This window comes from Culex pipiens, chromosome 3 (genome assembly GCF_016801865.2).
Source record: "Culex pipiens pallens isolate TS chromosome 3, TS_CPP_V2, whole genome shotgun sequence".
In the NCBI taxonomy this organism is placed as follows: domain Eukaryota; kingdom Metazoa; phylum Arthropoda; class Insecta; order Diptera; family Culicidae; genus Culex; species Culex pipiens.
The window spans coordinates 26123132-26139222 of NC_068939.1; the positions used below are offsets into that span (position 1 = coordinate 26123132).

General features: G+C 34.8%; 1 protein-coding gene across 1 annotated transcript; it reads left to right on the plus strand.

Moving 5' to 3' along the window:
* The first annotated feature begins 2986 nt into the window (after positions 1–2986).
* Positions 2987–15486, plus strand: LOC120430669 (E3 ubiquitin-protein ligase MARCHF3-like). Its single transcript, XM_039595770.2, has 6 exons — positions 2987–3269; positions 9872–10006; positions 10562–10625; positions 10695–10844; positions 14581–14642; positions 14792–15486. Exons 1-6 carry the CDS (start codon positions 3091–3093, stop codon positions 14877–14879), a joined length of 678 nt encoding a protein of 225 aa, XP_039451704.1. The 5' UTR covers positions 2987–3090; the 3' UTR covers positions 14880–15486.
* The last annotated feature ends 605 nt before the right edge of the window (positions 15487–16091 follow it).

The following is a 16091-nucleotide window of genomic DNA, read 5'->3' on the forward strand; positions in this document are numbered from 1 at the left end:
CTTTCAATTTTAAAGTGGAGCATTTTCATTCGAATTCCCTTTATGGATACAACAAAGAGAAAATCTAATCAATCATTTCACCGTCAAACCCATCGGCAGCATTTCCATAACAAATCCGGCCCGAAAGAAGACGAATTACCGCCCAAAACATCACTCAATCAGTAATATTTTCACTTCAAAAGCCCGCACGCGAAAAAGCCTCGTGGGTCATCAAGTCAATCAATACACGAGCAACAATTTCCCAGAAGTGATCATCAGAGACCGAGCGAAAGCGAATAACCTCAGAAAGCATCGAGCCCCATTCACATACACACACCCACACATCGTCAATGCTAATTTATCAATTGGATGGTGGAATTCGATTTCCACACAGGTAAGAAAGGCAGGATTTTCCCTCTCAATTTCTATTTGCTTGTGGAGGGTATTCCGAAGGCAGCATTCTAGCACAAGATAAATCCCGGTAATGTAGTCAATCAAAGCAAAGCCCCAGAAGAATTAACTCGGCATTCGTTGAATTTTTTGTTCCAGTTGGCCCCTGATCTGGTGCATGTGGTGAGCACGTGTTTCTGATCCTTAGAAAAACTAAAAACTAAAAACTAAAAACTAAAAACTAAAAACTAAAAACTAAAAACTAAAAACTAAAAACTAAAAACTAAAAACTAAAAACTAAAAACTAAAAACTAAAAACTAAAAACTAAAAACTAAAAACTAAAAACTAACACCTAAAAACTAAAAACTAAAAACTAAAAACTAAAAACTAAAAACTAAAAACTAAAAACTAAAAACTAAAAACTAAAAACTAAAAACTAAAAACTAAAAACTAAAAACTAAAAACTAAAAACTAAAAACTAAAAACTAAAAACTAAAAACTAAAAACTAAAAACTAAAAACTAAAAACTAAAAACTAAAAACTAAAACTAAAAACTAAAAACTAAAAACTAAAAACTAAAAACTAAAAACTAAAACTAAAAACTAAAAACTAAAAAAACTAAAAACTAAAAACTAAAAACTAAAAACTAAAAACTAAAAACTAAAAACTAAAAAACTAAAAACTAAAAACTAAAAACTAAAAACTAAAAACTAAAAACTAAAAACTAAAAACTAAAAACTAAAAACTAAAAACTAAAAACTAAAAACTAAAAACTAAAAACTAAAAACAAAAAACTAAAAACTAAAAACTAAAAACTAAAAACTAAAAACTAAAAACTAAAAACTAAAAACTAAAAACTAAAAACTAAAAACTAAAAACTAAAAACTAAAAACTAAAAACTAAAAACTAAAAACTAAAAACTAAAAACTAAAAACTAAAAACTAAAAACTAAAACTTAAAACTTAAAACTTAAAACTTAAAACTTAAAACTTAAAACTTAAAACTTAAAACTTAAAACTTAAAACTTAAAACTTAAAACTTAAAACTTAAAACTTAAAACTTAAAACTTAAAACTTAAAACTTAAAACTTAAAACTTAAAACTTAAAACTTAAAACTTAAAACTTAAAACTTAAAACTTAAAACTTAAAACTTAAAACTTAAAACTTAAAACTTAAAACTTAAAACTTAAAACTTAAAACTTAAAACTTAAAACTTAAAACTTAAAACTTAAAACTTAAAACTTAAAACTTAAAACTTAAAACTTAAAACTTAAAACTTAAAACTTAAAACTTAAAACTTAAAACTTAAAACTTAAAACTTAAAACTTAAAACTTAAAACTTAAAACTTAAAACTTAAAACTTAAAACTTAAAACTTAAAACTTAAAACTTAAAACTTAAAACTTAAAACTTAAAACTTAAAACTTAAAACTTAAAACTTAAAACTTAAAACTTAAAACTTAAAACTTAAAACTTAAAACTTAAAACTTAAAACTTAAAACTTAAAACTTAAAACTTAAAACTTAAAACTTAAAACTTAAAACTTAAAACTTAAAACTTAAAACATCAAACTTTTTACTAAAAACTAATAACTAACAACTAAAAACTAAAAGGGTAGTTCTCTATCATCTCACACGAAATCGGGAAAAGTTGCCCCAACCTCTCTTCAATTTGCGTGAAACTTTGTCCTAAGGGGAAACTTTTGTCCGTGAACACGAATCCGAGGTCCGTTTTTTGATATATCGTGACGGAGGGGCGGTACGACCCCTTCCATTTTTGAACATGCGAAAAAAGAAGTGTTTTTTCCATAATTTGCAGTCTGAAACGGTGATGAGATAGAAATTTGGTGTTAAAGGGACTTTTATGTAAAATTAGACGCCCGATTTGATGGCGTACTCAGAATTCCGAAAAAAAAAACGTATTCATCATCGAAAAAAAAACTCTTTAAAAGTTATAAAAACTCTTCCATTTTTCATTACTTAACAAAAGGGGACAAAAGTTACCCCTTTGGACAAAGTTTCACGCAAATCGAAGAGGGGTTGGGCCAACTGCTGTGTGAGTTGGGGGAGAATTACCCAAAAACTAAAACTAAAAAACTTAAACTTTGTCAAATGGATCTGAAACCCTCCAGATAAAATTTTACAAAATTTTACTGACGCATGGAATTCGTAGACAAAGTTTCATCCAAATAAAATAATATTGTTCATCAGAAATATTGAAAAAATGGTGAAAATATTACAAAGTCAAAGAATAAAAACATTAACCCTCTCGAAAACAGTAATCCTGTGCTAACAAGGCTCCCCCTCTCAGCTTAGCAACGGATAACGAACCGGATCGATTTGATCGGGGTCTGGCAAGTGTTGCCACCCGTACATCAGCAGCAACCAACCAGCCGGTGCCACGTGAAATAGGATATGGGTTTTTTCCCCTGATTTCCTCCAGGGAAAGATACACGAATAATCCGCGGCCTCGTTCAATTTATTCCAACTGCCTAGGCCACGTGTGCGTTTGATTTAAACCCTCTTTTCTGTTCCTGTTAAGGATGATTCAATCAAACACTTATTTTTATAAGTCAATTTACGCACTTCTTTGACTTTCTTTGGCTATGAATTTCATAACAAAGCAATCATTGCAATGCTTTCAAGTATTATTGTCAAATACAACTGTCTATTTTTTATTGTTTACTGATTCAAATTTGTGGTTTACGAAATTTCCCTAACAATGACCCAAACCAAAACAGAACCCACTGCCAATGATTCTAGTCCTAACCGGCGGGACCAGGATAGCGTCACCGAGGAAGAGGTATCCATCGGAAGCATCGCCGCCATCCCGGAACGGCAATACAGCAGCACCGATTCCATGTCCTGCCGGATCTGCCAGAGTGCCACGGACAAGTCACGGTAAACCCCTCGTTTGACTAGGCTAAAAGTATAATATTTGACAAAATTATTCGCAATACCCCGAGGTAAATATTTGATTACTGCCCAAAGTATCCCTTAAAAATTTACACACTCTTTTCGGCTAAATCCCACTGGCAATTGGGCCACCCACATGAGGGCACTTCTCCTCTGCAAACAATTCACCCTGGAAAAAAGCCCCTAGAATTACAGATAAGCCACATTTTCGTGCTCGTGTAAATCCAGGGGGGCTTTCGGTGAGAAAATTCCAGGGAAACTAAGAGCGCTAGTTAAAGGAGGTGACCCGGCCCTAGCCCAAGATAGATGATGGTCCACCGCAAACAGGGAACAAAACGGTGACCGCTTGCCGTACAGATCCGAGATGAACTCGGGGTCCACCGCCACCATTTGAGTGTGTTCTCTGTGTATTATTTTACAGTCATGCTGGACCGGGTCATTTTCGAGGCAAACTGACCCCTCTATTTTCGAGAAGTTTACAAGCAATGGCGCAGGGGTTCTAAAAACTGCATTCCGTTTATTTTTACAAAATTTATTCAATACAATTTGAAACAAGGCGCATATTTGCTTATTTTCTTTCACATGAATTCAAATTGTCATGATTTCTCAGTTCAAGGGATCAATTATATTGTAAATTTTACTAATTATGTTGATTGTTTAAATGTAATGGAAAGATTTATCTTCCTATGATTTTTTCAACGCCATAGCAATTGAAATATTTATGAAGTTAACAAATATTAAACATAACCTTTTTTAAATTCTACTCTAATAATAGACTTTCACTGTTGAATTATAAACTGCCACTATTGAAAAATTTTAAGTTTGAACATCAACTCATTTCAATGCATTTAATTAGGAATTTTTCAATTCGTTTCAAATAATGGATTTGGTAAGAAAAGGAAAAACTACCTTCAAAAACATTTAAAGACATGTTTGTATTTTTTTGATTCGAGCTCTTCGAGAGTCCAGTTACTCGCTCCAAGTAAAAACAATTCCAAATTTCCCGTAAACAAAATATTTTCCGTTAATTCCCAGGGATTTCCCAAATTTCAAGTGGAAGTGTACATTTCCATAACTTACTGAAACAAGTAAATTGAAGAAAAAAAATAATGATAAATACAGCACTTTGATTTGACAAAACCCAATTTACTAATAAGCTCATCTTACAGTTTTAGCTTAAGATGACATTATAAGATTTATATTCTCTACGAAAACGATGGATTTCGACCACTTTTATTTTTGTATTTTTTTATTTGGCTCAAACTTTGCGGGGGCCTTCCCTATGAGCTAAGAAGCTGTTTCGTAACATTAGTTCTCCTACACAGAAAAAAAGGTAATATTCATCAGGAAATGGTGACAGATATTGTGTAAAAAAAGTGTAATGCAATGTAATACATCCGAAAATGTTAAATTTTGATCATTTTCTGGTGAATATTCATCAAATTCACATTTTTACACATTTTTAAGCAATGTTACTCAAAAAAGAGGTAATCATTTTCAACAATCAAAAATTTCACTTTTTTTACTGTGTTTACAAGTTTCCATACAATTTTGCAGCTATTCATACAAAAATGAAAAACACAAAAATCTGTAACTTTAGAAGAAATTTTTTAATCGGTTTGGTGTATTGGACAAAGTTGTAGGTATTGATAAGGACTTATCAGAAAAAAAGTACACTGAATTTTTTTTGCAGATTTTTAAATTGACATTGTTTCACAGAATATCAATTTCCAAAATCCATATGATTTTATTTTTGAATTTATTTGAAATTTTTAAGGGACAAAATATCACAACTGTTGAGCCATATAGAAGTGTGGACAAAAATGTTACCGCCAAGTTAGGCCGTTGCAAATATTTTACGAAGTTTATGTCCCTTCGACTCTGATCAAAGTCGATCAAAAAAAGTGTAAAAATTTAAATTTCAAGGCATGGTATTATCATTTCAATGACAAAATATTTTTTTCGAAAAGATCGAAAAATTTCACGAGTTTTTCATGTATTAAAATTGAAAATCGGGCCAATATTTGCTGAGGTATCGACATTAGAAAATGGTGGGTTGTTTTGGTGAGATTAAGAAAACTTCAATTTTCGTGTTTCTTTTTCTTAAAGCGACTCTATCTCAGCAACACGAGGTCCAATCTTAAATGTATCTTAGACAATTTTATAGCAAATTTTCTGAACTTTTCAAAAAAAAATATTTTTAGAAACGGTCGCTCATGGTCACTGTTTTTAAAATTTGAAAAAGTGCAAATATTTCGCTAAAATCAAACTTTCGGTGGCTATATCTTGAAAATGGAGCCCTTCATCAAAAAATCTGTAAAGATTGCAAATTCAATTTTGCATTAAAAAATAATGTCAAACTTGTTTTTGCATGAAACTTCGATTTTTCCAAAAATCACATTTTTTTCAAAAATTCATAACTCGACGGCAGATTTTTTGACCATGTTTCTCTATGGCTCAAAAGTTGCGGATTTTTGTCCCCTAAAACATATAAAAAAATCTCGAAAATCAAAAAATACGTATTTTAGGAAATTGAGTTTAAGTGAAAAAGAGTTGATTAAAAAATGTGCAAGTTTTTTTTTCCGTGTACCTATTTTTTCACAAAAGTCCTCAACAATACCTACAACTTTGCCGAAGACACCAAATTGATCAGATAATTCACTCAAAAGTTACTGCTGTTTGAATATTTACTTACCATTTTTGTATGGGCAGCAGCCAAAATTGTATGGAGACTTGTATGGATGAACCAAGCACACAAAATAGTTTATTTGGTCATAGGGAAGGCCCCCACAAAGTTTGAGCCAAATCAAAAAATACAAATAAAATCCATTTCCGGTTTTGGTAGAGAATTGCTCATTTGTGAAATTTTATGATCTTTCCGAAAAAAAAATATTCTTGAATCAATACTAACAGAATTGAATAATTGCCCCTTTTTCAATTAGGGGAGAGGGGGTAATATACACCCCCTAAGGGGAAAACTGTGATTTCTCAACCATTACAACATTACTGTGGAAGAATTTTGTTCGATATTCTAAAACAACTATTATTCTTCGTCATCCATGTGAAGAAAGTCTTAAAAAACCTCAAAATTGTTCGAAAATATCAAATTTTTAAAAACATTTTTGATTCATTTCAAATAACCATGCGAGGCAATATGCACCGCAACAATGGGGCAAAATGCACTACAACAACGGGACAAAATGCACCACAACATGAGACAAAATGCACCGGGTAAAAGCAGTTTTCACTAGTCACCACTAGATGACACCGCTGTTTTTACAAAGGAGCTTCACAGCGGTGCATTTTGCCCCGAATACGCATTTTGCAGAAAATTTAATTAAAAATGCATTTTTTGATGTTTTTGGCCTCATCTATCTACAGAATAGTGAAGATTATGGCAAAAACTATATATCTCAATACTTACAATAACAATAAATGCTTTTTATATTGTCCAAAAATCATAATGAAAGTTCAACGAAAATTAGATGAAAACACAACTTTTTAAAGTTTTTGCAAATAACTTAAGCTGTTTTTAAACTACAATGCTCCAATTTTTCCAGCATGGTTTAGCAATGTTAAGCTTCCAATTTCTATGAGTTTTCCCCGGAAAATTCTTCCAAATACCGAGAAAAGCAGGGGGTGCATTTTGCCCCGAGGGTGCATATTACCCCCTCTCCCCCTAAAATTAAACTTTAAGTGGCTATATTTTGAAAATGGTGCAATTGTTCATAAAATTCTGTTGTGTATTTTTGTTAAACCTTAACTCAGTGGCAATTTTTTTGTCTATTCATCTCTATGCCTTAAAACTTACAATTTGTTGTCTCCTAAATCATATAACAAAATCAATATTTATTCAAACGAAGAAATTTTTGGAAATTGTTTTTTTTTTATTTTAATTGAAAAAAAAATACATTTACTATTTGAACAGTTTACATCAACTACCTACGACTTCCCCAAAGACACCAAATCAAAAGTTACAGATTTTCAAATATTTATGTACTACTTTTACATGGTATGCTGCAAAAATTGTATGGAACCTTGTATGGGTAAACCAATGACATAAAATGGCATCTTTGGTCATAGGAAAAACCTAATACAAAAAACCTAATAAAAAATATATAAACAAAATTCTTTCAGGTTTTGGTGGAGCATTGTTCACAAAATAAAGATTCATTGAGAAAAACCTAATAAATTTACACACAGATCCAATGTCACCTCCACTTACGGTAGTGCACAGACAATTTGAAAATTTTTAAGTTTCTTTTTACATTGATCAAATCATCACTTATCTTTACAATTCATGTTGGTGTTGTATCCAATTTTGTTGTAAAATATGCATCAGAAACAATATCAGAACAACCTCCAACAGATTAAGAATTTCACTTGAATTTCACATTTATTCCAGGGATTATCTTCCTATTTCCCGAGATTTTTGTTACCCGAGAAGTTTAACCCTCTACAACCTAACCCCGCCTCTAGACGGGCTTCAATCTAAAAAATCACCAAAAATCCATTTCCCAACCGATTTTTGATCTTTAAAAAGCATTGGAAAGAAGAACTCTTAAAATTTTAGAAAATTTCAGGGTTGGGAGTTTAACTTGTTTTATGTGACTTAGCCAGTGTTTTAAAAAATGTCATTTTTTTAGGGGTCAACTTTGGCTGTGTTTTTTACTAACATTTTCTATACTTTCAGTAAAAAGAAGTATGCAGTAATTTTTGTAGTGTCCCAGACTATGCCTCTACGCATTTTTTCGCAATTTAAATGATGATGGTGCCATTCTATAGCAGAAAATGTGAAAAACACAGACGTGCATTGGCACGCTCTGCACTGGCACTTCAAATTTAGCACTCACACCAAGTTCAAAGCATACTACTCCAGCCCAGTGCTAGTGCTATTAATTAGCACTCCCATTTAGCACTCATAGGATTTTTTTTCTTTTTTAGTGAGTCTTTTTAATAAAAGTTCTCAAGCAAATTTGATCATCGGTCAACGGCGGGAATCTATTACAACTGCAACATACCTTTTTCTAGATTCTTCCCTAAAAAAATAATCTCAGGGCTCGCAAAACTTCAGAGAATTAAAATTCAAATTCTGTTTCCATCAACTGCCAGCCAGGCCACGTCCCTATCAAGTCTCCAGGTCACCTGGAACTGATTTTTGGGTCCTTCCCTCCGATAAACTTCATTATTCTTTGCAACTCATCATTTTGATTTCAGGACAATAATCTGCGTTGATAAAAAAAAATTGTTACGTTTTATGCTACAGCAAAAAAAAAGTTTACCTTGAAGAGATCTGAACCATGGATCTTCTGCTTTCATTTCTTGAACACTGGCACTGCACCAAATTTACAGATAAATGTTGTTGTTGTAAGTTTCATCACATTCTAGACAATGATGACGGTAAATTTCAAATCAACAAATGAAAAATCAACCTAGTTACCATTTTTGCTCGAGTGCCAGGGCGAGTGCTATGATTGAAAGCGCAGTGCTATCCGTTCAAATAGCACGCGTGCTAACCGCGTGCAGTGCCAATGCATGTCTGGAAAAACATGCAAAAAATTGAAAAAATGACTGTAAAAACGTGAAAAAATTAGGGGAAATTCTCGTATCTTTGGCAGGTTAAGCTCTCGCTCCTAACTCCATCCAATTTGCTGATTTTCACTATTTAAACAACTAATTTTGCAAAACTTTTGGTAGAAACTTGCTTGCTCACTTCTTATTGAGCTATTTATCACTCGATTTCAGTTGAAAACGCTTTTAATTAGCTTTAATTGCATGTCAAAGTTCTGACCTGCCAACATTAGAGGCACGCTGGAATTAGATGCTGTTCCCCTAGATAGGCAAAATGTAATTATATTAGATGGTAGAATAGGCTAAATACTACCAAAAACAAATATAAACTAAACAAGATAAATGCAAATAAAAATACTAAAAATAAAACAAGAAAAACATAAAACAAGAGAAGTAAAGTTTTTCGTAGAACAAAAGTTGCTCAAAATGCTCTCCTGAACACGGGAAAAATAAATATTTTCGAAAAAAAAATTTGGGCAGTACACGGAGAAAAAAGAGTTCCCAAAATCGTGAACAAGCGTTCATGAAAATGGGAACCACGAACGTTTTTCAAAATCGTACCATGGAATTTGAACACTTTGTTCGAAGTTCCCATTTTCATGAACGCTTGTTCACGATTTTGGGAACTCTTTTTTCTCCGTGTAGAGGGTTAACCTCAACCACAGTGACCTCCATTTGTGTGTTCATACTTCTCTCACTTTTATTGAGAAAATTTAAATTTTGCTTAAAAATAATGCTAAATATTTCATTTTATGATTGGTCAAGTTGAAATTGTTGTTAGTTTTTATTAGCTTGGGACAAATTAAGCATAAAATTTTAAGAGAATAAACTTTAACTATAAAAATATCGAAAACAAGTTCAAAGATGACGCGAGAACCCCCGCTTCAAGCCTTGACCAAATGTAACCCAAACATGAAAAGCTTTCTCTGACTGTTTACAATAGTCACCGCGCTTACACGACGAATCCCGGGGCTGCTAGTGACTTGGTTCCCTTTCCCATTCTTTTTTAATTACAGTTTAATCTCGCCCTGCCTGTGCAAAGGAACGCTCCGGTACGTGCACCGGGAGTGCCTCGAGCACTGGCTCAGCCGGTCCGGACTGACCCACTGTGAGCTGTGTTTGCACAGGTTCCAAACGTACACCACGCTCAGGTAAGCCCATCTCTTCAAAGGATTCTTCCCCCGAAAACTATACCCCACCCTCCCAGGCTCGCAAAAATGACCCCCGGGGGTGGTGTGTTCGGTAATTAAGGGCATCTCTCCCAATTGGACGCACCCGGGCTTGGTTGGGCAGTGTTGGCAGATTGAAGAGTTCCGTTAATGACTGTTTGCGCGTTGATAATCTGGCCCTGGGCGCTAATTTCGGCTATGGGTTCATAGCCGAAATGGGATTCGAGTTTAATACCGTGTGGGATTTTCACTGAAAAGATTGATTGTGATGGATCGATCGAAGAAGCGTTCAGAACTTGCAATTCAAAATCCTGACTTAGATAAAAGAAATAAATCCTAGCTGAAGAAAGTAAACCTTTAGTAATTTCTACCAACACTGCCCAAGAGAAAAGGAAATGCAGTATTCAATGAGACCAATTTCTGCACCACAACCATGCCCAACCACAACCCGGAAAACGCCACTAAATGTCATCCGTCGCCCTCCGGGGGTACCCGGAAACGCGTGGACACATCTTCATCCTCCTAATCTTGTTCTAGGTACGGCTGCTGTGAGTCCCTGTGGCTATGGTATCGTCACCCGAGCAATCGAGGGTTACTTCTGGTAAGACCCGCCCCAGCCGGACGGCCCAGTTGCAACTGAGTTAACCTTTAATCTCGACCTCTTTCACAGTCCGACGCACTGATTTATGTCGTCCTGTCATTCATCTGCTTCATGCTGACGATGATCTGCGTTCTGGTGCTTCGCTTCCAGTACGACCGGGGCAGCAGCCTGCAGGAGACCCTTGCCTCGACGGCCATCGTGTGCTTTCTGCTGCTAGTGGTAAGTATTGAAGACCTGGAAAAATTAAAATACTTTAATTAAAATTCATCTCTGAATTTTTATAATCATTGTATAAAAAAAGAACTCATTTTTGAAATAATAGGACTCTGCACTGTGACTACAAAGTGACTATAAATCTGTTCAAGAAAGGCTTAACTTATTGTCAACAGAGGAAAAACAGGAATACTCTGTGAATAGAGCCAGCTCGTTTAAGAACACTTACTATTTTTTTGTTCGCCGTCTGGTGTGGCTATATTGTTTATGATTTTGTCATAATTATCATTATCAAATAAATTGAAAAAAAAATCAAACATATGACGTTTCATATGAGCAATTCTCTACCGAAACCGGAAATGGATTTAATTTGTATTTTTTTATTTGGCTCAAACATTGTGGGGGCCTTCCCTCTGACCAAAGAAGCTATTTTGTGTCATTGGTTCACTCATACAAGTCTCCATACAATTTTGGCAGCTGTCAATACAAAAATAGTACGTTATAATTCAAACAGCTGTAACTTTTGAATGAATTTTCTTATCAATTGGGCGTCTTGGGCAAAGTTGTAGGTATTGTTGCGGACTATTCGAAAAAATGGGTACACGGAAAAAAAAACCGTGGGTCTCGTGGCGCAGGGGTAGCAGCTTCGCCTGCCGATCCCGATGATGCTATGAGACGCGGGTTCGATTCCCGCCTTATCCACTGAGCTTCTATCGGATGGTGAAGTAAAACGTCGGTCCCGGTTTCTCCTGTCTCGTCAGAGGCGCTGGAGCAGAAATCCCACGTTAGAGGAAGGCCATGCCCCGGGGGGCGTAGTGCCAATAGTTTCGTTTTTTTTTTCGGGTACACGGAAAAAAATCTGCCTATTTTTAAATTAACATTTTTCTCACAAAAACTCAATTTCCCAAAACACGTATTTTTTTTTCAAGATTTCCAAAAAAGTGTCCACGTGGTTTATGGATGGTCCCCAAATTTCCTACAAGTTTGTCTTTGACCACTTTTTGATACGATGCAACGGCTTCGAGAACCAGTAATTTTTAAATTACGAAATACAAAAATATTTAAAACACTAACGCCCTTCTCAAATGTCATTATCAAGTGAAACGAACTATTTTCAAAACTAGTGACCATTTCTAACTTTTTTTTTTGAAAAGTTCAGAAAATTTGCTATAAAATTGTCCAAGAGACATTGAAGATTGGACCTCGGGTTGCTGAGATACAGCCGCTTGAAGGAAAAGAAACAGGAAAATTGAAGTTTTCTAAGTCTCACCTAAACAACCCACCATTTTCTAATGTCGATATCTCAGCAACTAATGTCCGATTTTCAATGTTAGTACATGAAACATTCGTTAAATTTTCCGATCTTTTCGAAAAAAAAATCAAGACAAGCATTTTAAATGGGCGTTATATTTAATGTTTGGCCATTTTAAAATGTTAGTCTTGATTTTAAAAAATTTAAACTATTTTTTTAAAGTCCATTTCCGATTTACTAGAGAATTGCTCACAAGTCTCTATAATTTTGGCAGCTGTCCAATAGGGTGCCCAGAATATGGCCCTTTTTTCAAAACCTCGCTCCACAAGCTGAATATTGTTCCTTGACCTATTTTAGGGCTCTGGGCCAAATATGAGCAAAATCGGTAATCATTTACCCATTGATACTCGGATGTGAAGTTTGCATGGGAAAAATCGAAAAAATGTATGGAAAACCCAAGTTTCTTACGGTGCGCTATTACCATCCAAATATTCCCAAAAGTGAGATTTTTATTGAAAATTTAATGCTCTACAACTTTGTAGAACATTCGATTCTGAAAAGTTATTAGCGATTTAAAAAAGTCATTTTTGTATGAAAAACATTTTTTTTGCCAACTTAAGGCTTGGGTATCAATGGGTTAATCTTATCCAATTTCGCTCAAAATTTACACAGATGCTTAAAATAACCCAATAAACCGTTTTCCGCGTGTGGAGCAGGGGGGTATTTTTTCTGGGCACCCTACTGTCTATACAAAAATGGTACGTAAACATTCGAAACTTCTCAAGGAATTTTCTGATTAATTTGGTGTCATCGTTTAAGTTGTAGTTTGATAAGGATTGTTCAGAAAATAGGTACACGGAAAAAAACATGGCTCAACTTTTTTTTCACAAAAACTTATTTTCCCAAAATCAGTATTTTTTTGTTTTATATGTTTCAGGGAATCAAAACCCGAAAATGTTTAGCCATAGAGAAGTATGGTCGGAAATTGTGTCGTCGAGTTATGATTTTTTGGAACAAAAGTGATTTTTGGAAAACCCTAGAATCCAAACATGAAACTGTCTTAAAAAATCGGCAAGATTTTTATTTCCGTGTACCTATTTTTCCTGAACACCCCTCATCAGTACCTACAACTTTGCGGAAGACACAAAAACTGATCGGAAAATTCCTTCAAAAGCTACAGTTTTTCGAATATTTACGTACCATTCCAAATCCAAATAAAAAATACAAATAAAATCCATTTCCGATTTTGATAGAAACCTGCTCTGTGAGGAATAATCACTTTTTACATCTTCTTAGAGAAAGTTTCCCCAAACTCTGTAAAGTTTCCCCATTCTTATGTTTTTTATAGGGTTTTATCCGGAAAACAACTTTCTGGAACATTGCAATGCACTGGGATTTCATCCCGAAAAGATACAGGATGTTTAATGAAGTTTTTTTTGCTTGATTTAAAAATTTTGTAACAAAATTGCCTCTAAAAAAGAAAACTTAAAAAAATTATAAGTCATTTATTTATCAAACACTTCATTTGAAATAGCTACAACTTCATAAAACATCAAAAAATAAAGTCAAAGAAGTTTTCCCACATTTTTCCACGTTTTCTTTAAATTATGATTTTTTCGAAAAATTGGCAAGGCACCATTCATAAACCACGTGGACACTTTTTTGAAATGTCTGCGCTAGAGTTTAGAATTATGCAAAATATTGAACAATGCTTCAAACAAACTTTTCAATTAATTTTGTGATGCAAAAAAGAATTCTCTAGCAACAATGGCTTTAACTTTTGTTTTATAAAGCACCCTGTTTCCAATTTATAGACCCCTGCAAAAATATTTTCGAATGTCTGAAAAAGTTTCATAAAATTATTGAGACTTAGTTAGTTGGAATGCTAATTGCTGAGAAACAGCTATTTTAAGAGGCTGTTAATAGAGTTTTCTTTTTTTTTTTGCAGTGACTCTTAATTAGCATTCATTCTTGTAATGAAGGTACTTCATTAACTATTGGTTCGGTTTTCAATGTTGAAAAGTAAAGAAAATGATTGTTTTTTTAATGAAACAATTGTAAAAATCCGTTAATCATTTGCCATTATATATTATATTATAAATATTATATTTTCTCATTATTTTGTCAAAAATAATCCCCGGTTCTGTCAGTTGACCAATAAAGTAAGAACAAAGAAAAAGGCAGTCTAGGGCAATCTTATGATCACCTTAAGATTTAGTCATCAAATCGATACTTGTATGCTCTCCTGTTCTATGACTGCTGGTATTCCTATCTAGATAGTATCAGAGTACACACAAGCATCGATACGAAATCATCTGCCGGCTCGGCTGATCTGAATCCGTTTCAAAACTGTTGCATGTCAATAACCCATCAAAGCCATCTCCATTTCACCATCAAATCTCTCGACATATGCGTTCCGATAATCGACCTCAAAGCTGTTTAGCCGTTTTCGGAAAATCTAATTCCCTTCCATCTGCCTTTGCGTTCCAGCTAATTGTGTACCTGACCAACATCGTCGTGCTGGCCAAGGACCACCTCGTTCCGTGGTACCGGTAAGTGTGTGGCCCCGCAAGGACAACATTTGCTCTCGAAATCTGGACGACGACGTCGTCCGTCTGGCCATTCTTGGCATGCCTGGACCGGGGCGATTAAGTTGAGCCGCATTTAGACTAATGTTGTGTCTTTCTTCTCTGTCCAACAGATGGTGGCGTTCGTCCCGGAGGATTCGACTGTCGGAGATTACCCTGGAGGAACCCGGCAGCCATAGCCATTTGGGAACTGTGGTTTAAGCATGATGTTGTAGCAGTGAGTTTGAGGGTTGGATATTTTGCGGGGGATTCTTTATTAAACTGAAAATTGTAAGTAAAAAACAAATACTCCAAAATGCTAAAATGTACTTTTCAAAGTTGCGTAATTCTTCGCTTGTGATGTTATGTTGCTAGTAGCAGATATTTGGCCCACATTTGGGCAGATAGATCAGCATGGCAATGCCAAATTAGTGGCCTTTAGATGGATCGAACGAGTTTCAAAGTGGTCGGAGGGGAAAACTTTGCCATCATCGTACACTTCCAAACTGGCAGCTGAAATCGAAAGGGTAGAACTAATCTTTTGAGAGCTTTTCGGTTCAAAGTTTTCGCGCCCGAAAATAGTCGTAACTACTCTGATTGATCGCTGTTGATGATGGTAGTGTTAATTCGGCATTGGAACCAGGACCGCGAGTTGGACGTGATTTGGAGAATTGGGGTACCTTCAAATTCATTTTTTTGTTGTTGTTACCTAAAATGTATTAAAAAATATGTTTTTTTTTTGGTTTAATAATGTTATGTCTGGATAAAAAGTAGGTTAAAACTTAAATAAATAATAATAAAAATGTTGACAACAAGTACCATGAACAAATGTTTATAACAATGTCTAATCTTCTTGAAGCAAGTTCTTCTTAGCCGGAATTGTTCGAATGCTAAGAAATGGCTTTGATTTCCGGTTCACTGATCCGAACGGATTACGATGAAGCTTTCAATAAAACCCCATCCCCCACTATCACATCTTGCCAAAGTTACTAGTATTAACTAGCACACAAGTAACAGCTACAGCAGCTTAAACTAGTACACTCATACGCTTCAATTCTACAACCCCAAACGTGCGGACTTTCGTGGACTTGGACTTGCGTTCGGACTGATTAGTCACGTTTCATTGAGTCGAGAGTCCCGGCAATGTCTTGCTTGCTCCGGCTTTTCACCTCATCGTTTTTCCGCCGCCACTGGTGTGGACGAAAACGAAGAGCTGGAATTACACCCCTCAGCTCATGTCTTTTCCTGTATTTCCACGAGCTTCTGAAGCTGGCTGGCGTTTCGTTCGTTTGGTCGTGCCCGGTCAGATATGACCGAACGTGCTCATATAAATCACTGCTGCGGAAATCTGTGACACATGTCGGTCTCCTCCGGTTAGCAGTGGCAGTACATTGAAGAGACATCGAGAAATTGGGGAGAATCTCATAGGTGTCT

Coding starts and splice junctions, on each gene's coding strand:
- LOC120430669 (XM_039595770.2), top strand. CDS start 3,091: ATGACCCAAACCAAAACAGAACCCACTGCCAATGATTCTAGTCCTAAC. Junction 10,626..10,694: donor GCAATCGAGGGTTACTTCTG/GTAAGACCCGCC, acceptor CCTCTTTCACAG/TCCGACGCACTGATTTATGT. Junction 14,643..14,791: donor CACCTCGTTCCGTGGTACCG/GTAAGTGTGTGG, acceptor TCTGTCCAACAG/ATGGTGGCGTTCGTCCCGGA.